We start from the raw sequence: 15937 nt of genomic DNA, 5'->3' as shown, positions 1-15937 counted from the left end.
AAATAGGATATTACTACCTTGGGTGTTAAAATAGTATGTGAGGTGTTTCAAATAAGTGAAAAGGAAATTAATTTTTACTCATCTCAGTCTACAGTAAAGCCTAAATCTAGGCTGTGAAAATAAGTGACCACCAAAAAAATCCTGTTGGAACAAAAAGGAATTGTTAGTACTTCGTATGTCCAGTAACCAGACAGCCTCATTTCATACCAAGCTGTATTATGAAGCATTTCAAACTACCAGCACTTCACTAGATTTTTTTTATTTATTTATTTTTTCCACTCTAAACTTGTTTTAGTCATAAACAGTAAAAGAATTGAGGGTTTTCTTACAAATCTTCCTTCTACTGTAATGCCTTCTGTTGAGTGTTGATGTTGTATGTTCTACCTATTAAAACAGCAGCTACATCTGTTGCTGTTTTGTGGAGAATGTAGTCTTGTGGGGGATGTAGTCTGGTCCGTTCTGTTGCATTCCTTGGTGCTGAAGCCAGTAGATCTCTTAGAAGTCAGAGTAGTTTAAAAAGGGCATTAGGCAAATTCATAAAAGATTAATCAATAAGTATTTAAAAGTTCAAGAAATCTCACTAACAAGTAACACTTTCACATTCCCCTGTTTCTTTAAGCTTTTGTAATTAGTCGTAGCTGGGAGGAGGATAGTGCTTAAAATGACCTTTGGGTTGATTTAATATTATTTTTCTTACTTTCTTATTCAAGTGTATAATAGCTTTGTAGCATTTGCACTGCTCAAATAATATTAATACTCACAGTATGTAGTAGGAAGTATCCAAGCATATTAAAATTTAACAAATCCAAAAGAAATTATTAATATTTTAGGCTACCTTGTTTTTTTCTGTTAGATCGCTGACAACGTTGATACATTACCATCAATATCGCAAGACATATCATAAAGTCATCTGACATTCTTTAAAATGGATTAAAAGTAGAGAAGCTTCTTTTTCAACATTTGATGATTTTCCATTTGGATTGGTTTTAAATTATAAGAAAATTAAAAATAAGATACTAATTTTTTCTCAACTTCTATTGGATGAAAATGTATTTTAAATTAACAATTCTTTCATTTGCTGTTAATTTTGCTGGGGAGATAGTTATTGATATTTTGAATTATCAAATTACCATGAATTAATCCTTATGGAAGTAACAGAACTGAACTATGATGTTTGTAGTTTGCTTGAGCCAAAACTGCAAGGATGAAATGCTTTGATGTAATGAAAAAGTGTACATTGAGTACCTTCCATTAGAAGGTATGTATGAAGAACAGAAGTATGATACTACATTAAAATAATTTTTTAAATAGTGTTTGCATTAATAAAGGAAAACATGCTAAATAATATTGTTTGTATTCTAGTTTTTTAACCAGGTTCTGGTACTGGGAAAGTCTTCAGTAAGTGACTTATCAGAACATGTGTTCGACTTGATACAAGAGCTTTTTGCCATAGATCCTCACTTACTGCTGTCTGTCATGCCACAGCTTGAATTCAAGCTGAAGGTAGGTTACAGTATAGCTTTCAACAAATAATGAAATTTGTGTGGATATTAAGGAGTGCAGATTTAGTAAGTGTCCTACTGGAGGGATAAAAATTTTATATTGATTGCTTAATATTACATTTATCTTTAAAATAAAAGGAAGGACACTGGAAAGTTGTATACGCGTGTGTGCTTTGTCTGCTTGCAAATGTGTATTATGCACACGAAATAGATGATCATTATAATGACAAATTCATATGGTTTAATGCAAAAGTTTAATGTACTTCATCGTTGAGTTTCACCTGAAATTTAATAAAGCTTTGGTTGGCTTATCTCATGAAATGCAAGTGTGTCATCTGTTTTAACAGTAAGGAAGTATTTCCAAATATTCTATCAGATCTTCATAATCAGCTTATAAGGCTTCTTTCGAATCCTTGAAAATAGTGAATTTATCCTGATTTGGGGGTTTGTCTTTCATAAGATTGTACATGGACAAGAGAAATAACTTTGCGTGTGCATGTAAATACAGGGTATGGTCGCACCAACCAACCAAGAAATACGTATTTGGTGAAATGACATGTATCTCTTGTTAGTGCACGTCCATTTATAGCGTCTTAAGTGGTGTCTTTTCTACATGTATAAAATAGTCTTAAAGTGCATTTTAAAACAAAAGAATGATCATTCATTGTTGAAAATGTTAAGGATGCATGTTATTCGAACTAATGTGTGTGGGTTTTTATTCCTAAAAGAAGGAATTTGAAAGCACAGCCATCTATTCAATGGCTGTAATATGTTAGCTTAATAGCTGTTCTGTGTATTTTTATTCATATTCATCTAATAATCTAATTAGGGAGACTAAGAATTATCAGAAATTATTTTAAACTCACTTTTTAGTCTAACTTACAAAAGCAGAAGGAAAAGGAAGCCAGGAATTATCACTAAGATATTACAGGTAATGACTTACAGTTTCCTTTTAATGTTCTGGCTTTCAGAGCAACGACGGAGAAGAACGCTTGGCTGTTGTTCGACTTCTGGCTAAACTCTTTGGCTCCAAAGATTCTGATCTGGCCACACAAAATCGTCCTCTTTGGCAGTGCTTTCTTGGGCGGTAAGAGAAACTGAGATAGGATTCTGAATTTCAAGTCTCTTTTTTTTTTTTTTTTTTTTTTTCCTTTTTCTTTTCTTCCCCTCACTCCCCCCCCACCCCCGAATTTTGCAATAGTATTGCATTTTTTGTTGTGTTTTTAGAGGATGTAGCTATTTGTATTTGAACAAGTACTTTTGTTAAATCTTTGAAGCAGAGGCTTGCATATAGGTATATTTTAGAATGAAGAAGCCTAAAGGACTGCAGCTATAGTGCTGTCAGCTATGGGAGTATAGGTTAGATATATAGCACATTACATACATAACAGAAATCACATAATAGCTATGCCAGCATTGTCTGAAATTTTGTGCTGTTCCAGCTATGTCTGCAACTATATCTGGTTTATTTGGCATTTAACTTATTGAGTGAAGAGAAATTTCCTTTTAAGTAAGTATAGAAATTTCTTGGTTTTTAAAAGTGAATGTTTTCAAGTGGTACATGTTATATGGCAATGTATGTTTTTATAATTTCATGTATGTGTATATAAATATACACACACATACATGATCAGCAGCGTATGGAGAAGAGTTCAAAAGTCAATGGACAAAAAACAGTTTCATCCATATCTAGCATATCCATCCCTTAATTTTAGTCCTGACTTAATTTCACAAGAAATAACATAAAAATTTGTATGAGGTACATTACGGAGGTAAATACAAAACATTTCTCTTGTATTATTTTGCCATATTAAAGTATTCTGATAGTTAATGTAACATACTATCAATACATGTCACTACATAGAGAACAATCTTGATTTGCAAGCCTAATTAAAAATTAACATTCATCATCTTCTATCCCTCTAGGTTCAATGATATCCACGTCCCTGTGAGATTAGAGAGTGTGAAATTCGCCAGTCATTGTTTAATGAACCATCCAGACTTAGCGAAAGATCTCACTGGTGAGATGCTTATACAGGGGTTTAGAATAATTTAAGGAATGAGCAAGGAAGAATGTAATTATTTCTGTACACAGCTCTGGAGTTGTAAAATGTATGAAGCTTGATGCTGGGTGGAAGAGCTGACTACTGAGAAATAGCTTTCTGCTGATGACAGGTGCTAGCTGTTAGGAAGAGGAGTGTGACATTGTGTGGACTTTGTCAGAGTGAGTCTTTAAGAAGCTACCCATTGCAGAATGAGTTTTAAAGTATTTTCAAATTCTAATCAAACTTCTGGCAAGTCGAAGCAAATACTGGTGCAACATCTTGATTTATTGTTAAAAAAATTCAGTGTGTTCCCCAGTACTCTCTTCCAGAGAGTGTAGAAAATGCCATTGTGCTGATCAAAACTATGAAGTTTTTCATTCCCTTCAGCATCATTTTTTCCACTATGAGAAGAATTTTAGGCTTAACTAAAAATACTGTTCTTCTGATGCAAGCTAACCTGCAGTAATCGTCAGTATTTTTCAGTTATTTGCCTTCTTGGCTCTTTGGGAACAAGTGTGTTTGCTCTTCCTATTCTCACTCCCCCACCCCCCTTTATTTTTTATATATTCTAATTGGCTTTATTTCACTTGTTGCAAATAAGGTTATTATAAAAGCTGTGCGCTTTTATATTATTCTGATACTTACAGTTATGTAATTGTTTTATATTTAACATAGTGCTGGAGCAGATGTTTCCCATGGGCAGTTACGTCTCTAATAGATTATATGCTTGTGATATGTGACTGTCATTTAATTGTTTTAACATTATTAATAAATCGGAATACATCATATCTACATAAAAAGACAAGTTTTTCATTGTTTCTGATCACAACAGAATATTTGAAGGTTAGATCACATGACCCAGAAGAAGCCATTCGACATGACGTTATTGTTACAATTATTACTGCGGGCAAGAGAGATCTTTCTTTAGTCAATGACCAGCTGCTTGGCTTTGTAAGGGAAAGAACGCTAGACAAACGGGTAAGTGCTAATATTTCATTTTCAGGAATATCTGCTTCTAATATAATTTGGTAAAACAACAGAAAAAAAAAAAGCCACTGCAGAAACGGAGAATCTTAGAGTTGGCTATTAACTACAATGCTATGGGGAAAACCAGTTTTCTTACAGAACATCTTAATGTAGATTCCCAATTACGGAATAAAAAGTGTCAAGCAAATAAGATCGTGTGACTTGTGGAGAACACAGTCATGTCGTAAGAACAAAGAATTGCTACATATGTTCAGGCCAAAGGTCCCTATAGCCCAGTAGAATTCTCACAGTGGTCAGTCTTGGCTTCCAGCAATTTGTGATTTAAGGATTTATTAAATCTGCTTGATCACATTCATCATAGCTTTTAATGGAGCTTTATTCCATGAACTTACCAAGTTCGTTTTTTAATTTACTTGGACTTTATAAAAATCCATGGCATTTGCATCAGTAAATTCAAGTATAATGCATTGTGGAAAAGGTAACTTCACTTATTTGTTTTAAACTTGTCCAATAATTTCACAGGGTATCTTGTTCTTGCATTATATAAATGATAAATATTATGACCCACTTATGATTAATAAATATGTTTACCTTTATCTTCTCCACTCCTTTGCTTTCTAAGCTAAAGAATCATCTGATTAACTTCCTCACAAATTGATTATTGCACACTTCTGATCATTCTTGTCTGGTTGTTCTATATCCTGTTGGAACCAAGGTGACCAGACTCGGCCATGGCATTTAAGGTGTGCACTGTGTTGTGTACATGCTTTATGATAATTTTTGTTTTCTTATTTTTTAACATTCTGTCATTTATGTTATTTCTGAGCATAGAGCAGACAGTTTTGGAAAACATCCATGTTGACTTCAGTATTTTTCCGGAATAATTTTAGACGATGCATTTGCCTAATACTATGCATGCAGAGTTAATGCAGGTGGCCTTGAAATGAATTTCTTTCATTTTATATTGTAACAGTTCAGTAGCATGACATTTTTCTGCAGTTCTTCATTACAGTATCAGATTTGACTACCTCAGTAAACTTTATGCACACTGTTCAGTTAATTTTCTAATAATTTTTCATATGTTAAGTGTCACAGGTTCCCTTCTGACTCCATCAATAGGTCTTTTTGTTCCCATCATTGTGAAAACCAGTCATTTATTTCCACCCATTGTCATTGTCCCCTATGTTTTAGTTAATAATTAATTCACAACAGCATTTTTATTTTAAGATCCTCTGGTGTGAGACTTTCATGGAAGGTTTTTGGGATTCTAATGCATTTTACTGATATACTTGTGGTTCTGCTAAAATTTAAGTTTTCTTGGACAAAACTTCCCATTATGTAAAGTGTAATGACTCATTCCTGTAACTTCATTTTTCAGCAGTGTCTGCTCTTTGTTGTTGTTACTGTTTTGTTTCAACCTGTTTGCCCATTCAAAATCAGATGTTCTGGTGAGTGGCGCTCTGTTCCTCTTGGGACCTTTTGGTTTCTTTCACATTTGCTGTGTCCAGTCTGTTCATTGACAGATTACAATAGCAGGATAAGTTAGTATTAGGTGTATCATTTCTAAATGCCTGTAGAAGTCATGGATGGGATCCTGGTCTTAATGATTTTGTTACTGCTCATTTTATCAATTTGTTTTGAAATGTCTTCTGATAACACCATAAGAAAGCTCTTCAGACCTCCTGGAATAGATCTTGTTTGTCTTCCAGCCTCTGGAAGGCTTCTTGCTTCTGGAGGCTTCTGGAGGCTTTGGTGAAGATGTTTAACTAGTATGCTTTTAATAATTCGGTTCTGAAACTTTTGCCGTGCTTCATCAAGAATTTATCTTCAGCTTGACAGAGCTTATACTCTTTGCTGTTTACACTTTTTTGGATGTGGCTCCATGCTCTTTGGAGGGGGATGTTCTAAGAGCAGATTTCTCTGTGCTGTGTAGCAACGTTGACTTTTTTATTTATCCCCTCCCCCCCGCCCCTGTTCCTTTTTGATAGGGGGCATCCTTCCTATAACTTACGTCATTCTAGTGAGTTAATTATTTTAAAATAATTTTCTCTTTTTTTTAATGTTCCCCTTTTTAAATGAGAATGTTACTATAATGGATTTTGAGAAGTGGTTGTCTGTCATCTTTGCACAAAATGAAAAGGTGATTTTGAGTATGTTTTTTTATTATAAAGCAGCTCTTCAATTAGTTGTACCTGCAGCTTGACCTTGCGTGCTTCTCACGAGGGATTAAGACCACCTTCTTTCTTTTTAAGCCATTAAACAGGCATGTCCAAAACATCATTTGTGAGATCTAAAAATTTTTAGTGTAACCACCACTTCCTACTGGGACTCTCATCTAGTCAGGGTGGGAGGATAGTTACTGTGTCTTATACATAATGTTTCTGTTCTACTTTAGCATGTTGCCATCAGTAAGAGCACAGGCAGTTGTACCACTGTAATACTTATTTCTATGGAGCTACGGATTTTTGGTTCATGTAGCCTTAAACCCAGTGTGGTACTTCTTAATGTTCCTAGTATGTTTGACTCAGTGATTTCACACCAAACATAGGTTTGACAATACATTAAATTTCAAGGTTAGGTGCCTTTTCAGGCACTCACTAGTGAAGAATAATTTCACCTTTAGTTGATGATTCTCTTATAAAAATCTCTGGAGAGAGCTTTAATGAAAACACATCCTGAAGAGAAATGAAAACTTGAGGGCTGACTAGGAATTAATAGAACAAATATTAGCATTTGAAGTAGACCGTAACAATATAGCATGTCTTTGTACATATTATTACTGTTGTAAAGCACGTATGGAGGACTTCTGAACTTTCAGATTTTTTTTTTTCTTTAGGATTTTCTCCAGTTTGGGAGGGGGACATTGATTTGTCCATGTAACTGTCTTTATATTTTCTATGTAGGATTTTTGCAGTTCCAGACAGAGTGCATTATACCTATTTTAATTATTCTTTTGCTTTAAAGAACTCAATTATATTATGCATTTACCCCTTGTAGCCAGGTTTCTGCTGGACAAATCTACTGCAAATTCCTAAGTGATCATTCATCAATTTGACTTCATCTAATTCTTCTCAGGCCTGCAATCATCTATCAAATGAGTATAGGTATTACTATAAAAAGAACATTTGTCCAACAAGCTGAAGTAAAGTGATGATTGTTTAAACACACTAATCTGTTATTTCAGTTCTGCCTTTTTTCTTTATAAAATAATGTGAAAATTTAAACTTAAATACTGCTGTTATGCCATTTATTTAATCTGTTTTTTTCTCCTGACGATATTCTAATTGGCCCGGTATTAATAAAGATAGCCTAATGACTTCTTTAGAGCAGAAATTTTTTGCTAAAAGACAGTACTTTGTTTTTTAGAAAACATCCTTGCTAACTCGATCTATATGGGCATTTGCACAATGATTACAGCTATTAAAAAATAACAACAAAACCCAATCAAACACACAACCCCCCTTAACATCTGTAGTTTTCAAATCAATTTTTATTGGTCCTCCAGCTGGAAAAGTAACTCTGGGAACAGATGCTTTCCAAAAACTGGAATCCAGTGTTTGGTAAGAATGGTGAGGAATTTTCCATTGGAGCATTGTCTCTAGGGTCTTTCCAGTGACTTCACTTTTCAGAATAGTTAGTTTCAGGAGATACTTAAAAATTTTATTTTATTTTTTTAATAAGCTTCTAAAAATTTTTCAGGTACTTTTTCCTTTGTGCTGCAGTATCCTTAAGAACCTGAAAACTTAGAGAAGAGTTTTGACAGCTGACTTCTGTTCCCATTTCTCCCAGCAGCCTTTGTGGTCTGGAGACTCAGTCTCTTTGTTAGAGCAGACTTTTTACCTCATCAGCTTGAAGTCTGAAGCTATAGAATGAGAAGCCATAAGAACAGACTCCAGTTTTCTATTTCTCTCTACTCATTTTTTTCTGCATGTGTTAGTTTTGATGACTCCTTCTCTGTGTGTGCTAAAAAGCATTGTGGCTTTTTCCAGGTGAAGGAGAAAGATTTTTATAGATGTTAATATTCTTAAGTCTATGGAAGGAATAGGTTAGCTACTGCAACAGGTATGGGATTGTCTTAAAATTGAGTAACAGTTTTTTTTTTTTTTGAAAACTCAGCCCAGTAGTCTTCAGCGAAGGAGTTTAATTATGCTGGTTAACCAAGGAAGCCAAGACTGTCAAAATTAGTTTGTTAATTAAATCAGGGTAGTACTTCTCTTAGCTGTGTCTATTGATCAGCTCCCTTTTAAACCGATTATTACATTCCACTTTTCCACTTTATTTTCAGTTGCCTTCATCTTTCACCCTTCTGTATGCTGTTTGAGCTTTAATTTTCAGTAGCACCTTACTCTTTCCCCCTCCACCCCCACCCTCAACCTGTATCTCCTGTTCAGTGACTTGCTTCCATGGCGTCTCAAAGCATTCTCTAAGGGAATCTATCCAATGCCTCTCATCTTCTGCCTGAAACTGCCTTTCTGTCTTCTCTGACTTACATTCTCTACAGCAGTTTCAATGATGAGAAATCTATTGACACTCCAAACCTTCTTTCCTTACAACCCTTTGTTAAGTACTTTGCTTTCATTTTAGGCTTAACTTTTATAGAATCATTCATTACAATCCATAATCCATTGTCTTCTTTTGCCGTCCTTCCTGTCTTGCATAGGAAATCGGATTGCATTGGAAGGATATATCTGAACACATTAAGATATTAATACTTTTCTGAAAATGTTTCCTCTTTCAGATCTTTATTTTCTTTAAAATGTGCTTTAGATCACAGTGGGCGTGAACAAATTCCTGCAGAGAAGTTGAACAATTACATCTGTTTATATCTAAACATTTTCTCTTTTGTGAAAACAAAGTATTATACTATGTACTGTCAAAGTCATTGACGTGTTACTTGTGGTTTTAATATTTAAGAAATCTCTAGCAAAACACAATTCTATTTTTTCTATCTTCTTGATATAACTTACTCCAGCAGCCAGTGGTGTCTAAGGCTGTTGTGCTAACATAACATATTATCTTCAAGATTTTTCTTTTCTTTGCCCTTCAAGAAAAGAAAGTCAGTCGGTAAAACTGTTAAGAAATTAAACCTGCAGTATCACCTAGTGTTATTGAAACAAACCCTCAGTGTAAAAAAAAAAAAAAAAAAAAAAAAAATTAAAAAATTATGCACTGTGTGAATAGTAGTATCTACATTTATACTTGATAGGGTGAAATGATGTGAGTGTTGGTAGTCATTGGAGTTCAAGACCAAAATTGATGTCTGGTGTGTTCTGGAAGAAATTATCTCAGTTTGAATTTCGTGCATTTCTTTTAAATGGTGAGGGAAAACAAGTTTCCGCTGAGGTTGTCTGTATAAATCGTTCAGTGGGAGACACTATTCTATCTAGATTAATGCTCAGTCTGTTTCGGTGTTATTCCTTGCACAAGTCAGCGTAGGAGAGCTTACAGATCTTGTCTGTTAAAGTGTTTAATAATGAGACATTTCCTGTTTACATGAGGGAACAAAGTAGTGACCACCAAAAGCAAGGATGAAAACCCAGGAACTCCATCTGTGGATGTTGTAGTCTGCCTTTTTCCTGGATCCCAGCAGTCTTACTGTGGTTACTTTGAGGCTTCAGCAGAAAGTGCCTTTTTCACTGTCCTGGAAAGTGACCTGAATTCCAGCCCTGTCAGGTTTAGCTAGGCCTGAGCTCCGGATCTCCCATTTCTAGTCAAGTGTGCTGTAAGATAGTGTAAGGCTATGGGGAGGAAGAAGGCTGCCACCTTTGCTTGGTGCCTGTCTCTGAATAGGTAAGTCTTCCAAATACTGGCTGAAGAAAGAACTTATTCAGGCATGCATGTTAACCTGTACTTTTTTAAACGAACTAGTTCCCAGATTTTCTTTTCTCAGCACAGAGAGATTACTGGATTCCTCTGTACAGACAATACTTAATCTGCATAGTACAGGATAGAAACCCCTTATGCAGTCTTTACAAATTCTCATTTAGAGGCTCTAAACAGCATTTTTCAGCTTTTGACGTCTTAAGTATAGGACATCACAATACGGCTGTTTTCATGCTTCTGCATCTTTATTGTGTTTTGTATATGTTTGATATTTACCAAAACCACTTCCTCACGTCCTTTTTATTTCTTCCCCCACAAGTGGCGAGTAAGAAAAGAAGCTATGATGGGGCTTGCCCAGCTATACAAGAAGTATTGTCTTCATGCCGAGGCTGGAAAAGATGCTGCAGAGAAAGTGAGCTGGATAAAGGATAAACTTTTGCACATATATTATCAAAATAGCATTGATGACAAGTGAGTCAACCTAAGCCTCCCTAATTTTAATTTTTTATAGTGATAAGAAATACTCTGCAAATTTGTGTATCCTGAAAAGCTGTTATATCACATTCTGTATTTTTGGTTTTAAGTATGATATATTTCATTATCATATCGTATCATTAAGATGTTCAGGGTGGTCGCATTGCCCGGTCATGTGTTCATTCTGTTTACTGTGATGATAGTAAATGGTCATTAACTAACTACTGCATGGAAAAAAATTGTCAAATTTTGCATTTACTATACCCAGTTCTTGTTTGTATTGCTACCTTCCAGAAACTACAGTGTTAAAATTCGTGATCTGTGGGCATCGTGCATTTATGTACCACAGTACATGTACAGACATCTCCTTTTCATATGCTATGTAGAAATGGACCCTTTAGGTAGAACAAAAGCTGGAGAAATATCAGGGTGCTGCTTCTGTTGTCTACTCTTACCTGTTTTGTCACTCAGTCCCTTTAATTTTTTGGAAATAACATTTTGGCTTATAGAAAAGTATTTTGGCCAAGGTTCTGGAAGATAGTTTTCAACTCTCACTATTAATTCTTTGCTTTCATAAGGAGAGCCAGACTGTGAGATCACACAAAGAATTTCAGCCTAGATTTTTAATACAGCAGACTCAGAAATTTCTTCATAGTGTTTTTTAGCATCTCGGTTATACAGCCTGCTACCTCAGTATGTTTCATAATCTTAGTGGCTAGTCTTAGTGACTACTGAATAGGCTAATAGCCTCCTTCAGTTGCCAGTTATGATAGTGAATTCTTACCACTGCAGCGTCGGAGGCTCTTGCTTTGTTCACCTGGCTGATCATAATTACGCTGCAAGTCTGCTGAGGTAGAAGTATCAAATAGTGAAAAATTAGGAAGTCTTTACATAGTTTATACAAAGCTAATTCTGCATATGTATAGGCGTCAAATATGCTTTAATTTGCATTGATAGATTCATCGTGGGTTTTTTCTATCATGTTCATGACTTGCTGTCAGTACACAGGTTTGATGGTGAGCAGAGAATGAATCAAAAGTTCCATACTGAATGGTGCAGATGTTTTCAATGCTCCTGCTCATGGGAAATGCAGAACACTGTCAGGGAAGTGAGGCAAGGAGTTTTAAACAAAGACTGTGTCATCAAAGCTGAGATTCTTTGACATTATTTCTTCTGAATGTCTGATTAAGCCATTGAATCTGGTCTTTTCATTGGTAGGTATGGGTTGTATACTGTTTCTTTTCTGGGTATCCTCTGAAAGGTTGGCAGCTTGACTTTCAGTGTTCCTCTAGTTCAGTTTGGTACCTGTGAGGGTGGTGAGACACTGGAACAGGTTGCCCAGAGAAGTTGTGGATGCCCCATCCCTGGAAGTGTTCAAGGCCACGCTGGATGGGGCTTTGAACTAGTGGAAGGTGTTCCTGCCTGTGTCAGGGGGCTTGGAACTAGATGATCTTAAAGGTCCCTTCCAACCCAAACTATTCTATGATTCTATGAATTTTCATTCACATTAGGCTGACAGTGAAGTTCTTGCTCAGTCACACTACTGGGTTGTTTTCCCCATCTCAGGGGATAATAATGCATTTCAATGTCATAGATTTCAGAATTAGAAAGTTAGTACTTTTAGCATCTGAAGAGCTGTAGATACGCTGTGATCTTTTAAGACAGAGTCCATCCAATCCTTTAAACACATGAGCGTAAGTCATAATTAGCCAACTCTAGCCCGTTTTCCTTCCATAATGAGGGAGGAGGATAAAAAGTAACAACGAACACCTGTCTGAGCCTTGGAGTAGTTTCCATTGTATGCATAGGATAACACTAGTTCTTTCAAAAATAATTGTGCAGTATCACACAGTATTGAGGCAGGAAGCGGAACAGAACAAATTTTCTTCACAAATCCTTAACTCTGTCACTTTATAATGGTTTTAATGTTACTTGACTATTGATGTGCATGTCTACTCAAGATAGAGAACTTCTAACCATGAGAACTGTTTATCACCTGCGTGCTCTGAGCTTCTTTGTCTTACAACAAACGCATAGGGAATGGAGTAATGTAACCACATCTTAAACACTGCCCTGTTACCTGCTTTAGATATGCTAGCCAATAACTTTCCTTACAGCAGAAAAGTGTGACCCAGAGGTATTCCCTATTTGTAAATCTTTACCCTAACCAACATGGTCCAGGAAAGCCATGATACAGTCTCACAATTTGTATTGACAGTTTCTAGAACATACAGAATAGAATCACAGAAAGAACTAGGTTGGAAAAGAACTTGAAGATCATCGAGTCCAACCTTTACCTCAGGACTGCCAAGTCTGCCACTAAACCATGTCACTAAGGAACCATGTCACTAAGGGAAATGTTTCTACATGTCTGTAGAAACATGGGCTAGAGCCATGTTCATAAATTAAGATAACTCTGATGCTACCAATCTCCTAGCATGTTAAACAGAGATGGAGTCCCCTGGGGTCTGAAGATCCCCAAGCAGTTTAGTTCTTGGAGTCAACAGTAGTAAAATGTGTATTTATGTATGTTTAAAGGCAGAAAGCCAGGTTTTCTTTAATGTGAACAGAGTGCCTTGAAATAGTTGTATCCGTGTTCATGATCATACTTCTATTCTTCTGCCTTGCCATTTGTCTTGGAATTTTCTTTGAGTAGAAATAAAGTGTGTGTGAGACCTGTGCTGCCATCTATGATCTTTGTATAAGACACTCCCAGAGTGCTTACTGGGAATCATGGTGAAATAGTTTGTAAAATTAAGTACACAAAGTATTTGTCCATAAATATCAGATTGTATAGCTGAACATTGTGCACAGCTTTCATTGCTATGGATTAAATTAATGTCTGAATGATTTCTTCCTTTGGGGGATGATAATTAATGAACTGTACAGTCATATTTTGTAGCTCAAGTTTTGTATTTTATGTGAAACTTCAAAATTTATTTTTTTTTTTAAGGAGATAATTGGAGACTTTTTGCTGGTTTGGTTTGCTCTCACTTAGTTTTCCTTTTGGTGCTTCTGTTGTATACTTTTTGGTGTTCCTTTGTCTCCACCTTTTTAATGCTGATTTTTAGCTCCTGTATTAGAATACAAGAATGTAACGCAAGCAGGAGGAAAAGTAAAAATCTGAAGTATCCTTGAGGGAGGGGTTAAGATAAAGCTGAGGAAAAAAAGCAAAACATTTGAAACTACTCATTATTCTTTCTTCTCTATTTGGGCTCTTTATTCTCTGTATCCCTCTGTCTTATGTATGAGAGTGAACAAAGGATGATTCTCAGAGCCTAAAGGAAAAAGAATTTGGATGGTGACACATAAAGGGGTGACACTCCCTCTTGGAGGTGAAAATGAAAGAACATGGAAAAGCTCTCAAGAAGCAGTTCTTGCTAATCTTTCTATCAACAGTGGAAAAGATCTTTACAGATGAGAAAAAGACCCCTACTTTTTTGTCTTCTCTGATGAAAAATCTAATTTCAATGACTTCTGATATTTCTTGGGTTTTTCAGATGTCTAAAAGTTATCACCACTTTTGGAAATGTACAGTTTTTATCTCTCTTCCTACAGATTACTGGTAGAGAAAATCTTTGCTCAGTATCTCGTTCCACACAATTTGGAAACGGAAGAGCGAATGAAGTGCTTGTACTATTTGTATGCTAGCTTGGATCCAAATGCTGTCAAGTGAGTATAGTTTCTATTGAGCAAATACTTGGCTTTCTCACCTTTTCCGACATCTATATCATCTTACCTGTATTATCAGGATTTAAATAAAAATATAAGTAATTGATGCTTAGCATTATTTGCAAGAGTATTTCAAAACATTTTTCAATACAAAATCCACATGTCCATTAGACAAAAAGATACCTTGATATTTGAAGACTGGTTTTATCCATTTGTTTTCATCCAGTGAGAATAATGCAGAGTTAAAAATGTGCAAGTAATGAATTCTAGATTTGTTTTATATTAGGGTCCATGATGAAGGTATCTGTAACTGAATTCTTGTTTATACTGGCCTGTGTTTTATGTCGGAAAATGTTGTTTTCAAGATGATTTGTGTGTTTGTGGCTGTCCCCCATACGTGAAATTGTTCCAAGCAGAATAATAAGAGAGGGGATGTTCTGTAAAAAGAGAAAATCAGTTCCACCTTGTTTGGAACAGGTTTGTTTAATACTTGTTAGGTTTTGATTGTACCTAGCAGATGTTGCACTTGTATTAGTAAACAAGGTTGGTTATTTATGTTACATCCAGCATGTTCTTGTCATGGATAAATGGGTAAGCTTTTCTTTTCTGGTTTTGTGCTTTTGCAGAGCATTGAATGAGATGTGGAAGTGCCAGAACATGCTGAGGAGTCACGTACGAGAATTACTAGACTTGCATAAACAACCCACTGTACGGTTTTGAAAATATTAATACCTTATACAATGGACCTGCTAGACTAATTTATTGGAGGGGGTTTTAATACTATATTACTATTATTATTTGTTTCATGTGAATTTATTATTCTGTTGATTTCTATACGTAGAAAATATTCTGTTCTCATTAAGTAAAGTTGCTTTCAGTAATGCTTAAATATATATGGTCTCCTTAAGTTTATAATTTTATTTTATATTACTGGTGAATAACTTCAGGAAAAGTAAAAAAAAAAAAATCAGCATGTTTTTTGTCTGCTTTTGACCTTTTTTGGTTTTCATTTTACAGCGTATTTTGAGAGTGGAATATGTTGTGACATAATGATTTATTTATTTGCTTGAAAACAAAAGTTTTGGAGTATTTATACTGAAATTTTATTTATAATCATATCTTCAAACTACCAGCAATTTAAATAGAAGGGCATTGCTTTGGGGTTTGGTGTGGAGTTGGGCTTGGGGGAATTGTGGGGGTTTTTATTGAGGTTTTTTCCCAACAATTTATTTTGATGTGTTACACGAATTAGTGAATTTTTGTAGTTCTTTGATATTGCAAGAAGATTTTTTTCCCCTTTTTCCGTGTGTATTAGCTGCTAATGATGCTGTTATACTATTCTAGTGCTCATTCTTAAAATAGAAACATAAAACGTAAGATTCCAGAGTAGACTGTAGTGCTGGAGAACTAACAGATCAGCTTAAAGGTATATTT

The 15937-nt window shown here is 35.2% G+C and overlaps 1 protein-coding gene across 2 annotated transcripts in view; it reads left to right on the top strand.

The window, feature by feature from the left end:
* Nucleotides 1–15937, top strand: part of PDS5A (PDS5 cohesin associated factor A) — an 82346-nt gene that overhangs the window by 37371 nt on the left and 29038 nt on the right. For both annotated transcript variants that reach the window (XM_030493346.1, XM_030493347.1), the window contains exons 8-14: nucleotides 1363–1503; nucleotides 2474–2589; nucleotides 3429–3523; nucleotides 4380–4525; nucleotides 10677–10828; nucleotides 14390–14503; nucleotides 15130–15211. In XM_030493346.1, coding sequence (XP_030349206.1) covers nucleotides 1363–1503; nucleotides 2474–2589; nucleotides 3429–3523; nucleotides 4380–4525; nucleotides 10677–10828; nucleotides 14390–14503; nucleotides 15130–15211 — 846 coding nt within the window. The remainder of the gene's footprint in view (nucleotides 1–1362; nucleotides 1504–2473; nucleotides 2590–3428; nucleotides 3524–4379; nucleotides 4526–10676; nucleotides 10829–14389; nucleotides 14504–15129; nucleotides 15212–15937) is intronic.

Source organism: Strigops habroptila, chromosome 7, assembly GCF_004027225.2.
Source record: "Strigops habroptila isolate Jane chromosome 7, bStrHab1.2.pri, whole genome shotgun sequence".
Classification (NCBI taxonomy): domain Eukaryota; kingdom Metazoa; phylum Chordata; class Aves; order Psittaciformes; family Psittacidae; genus Strigops; species Strigops habroptila.
This window is presented reverse-complemented; position numbering and strand designations above follow the sequence as displayed.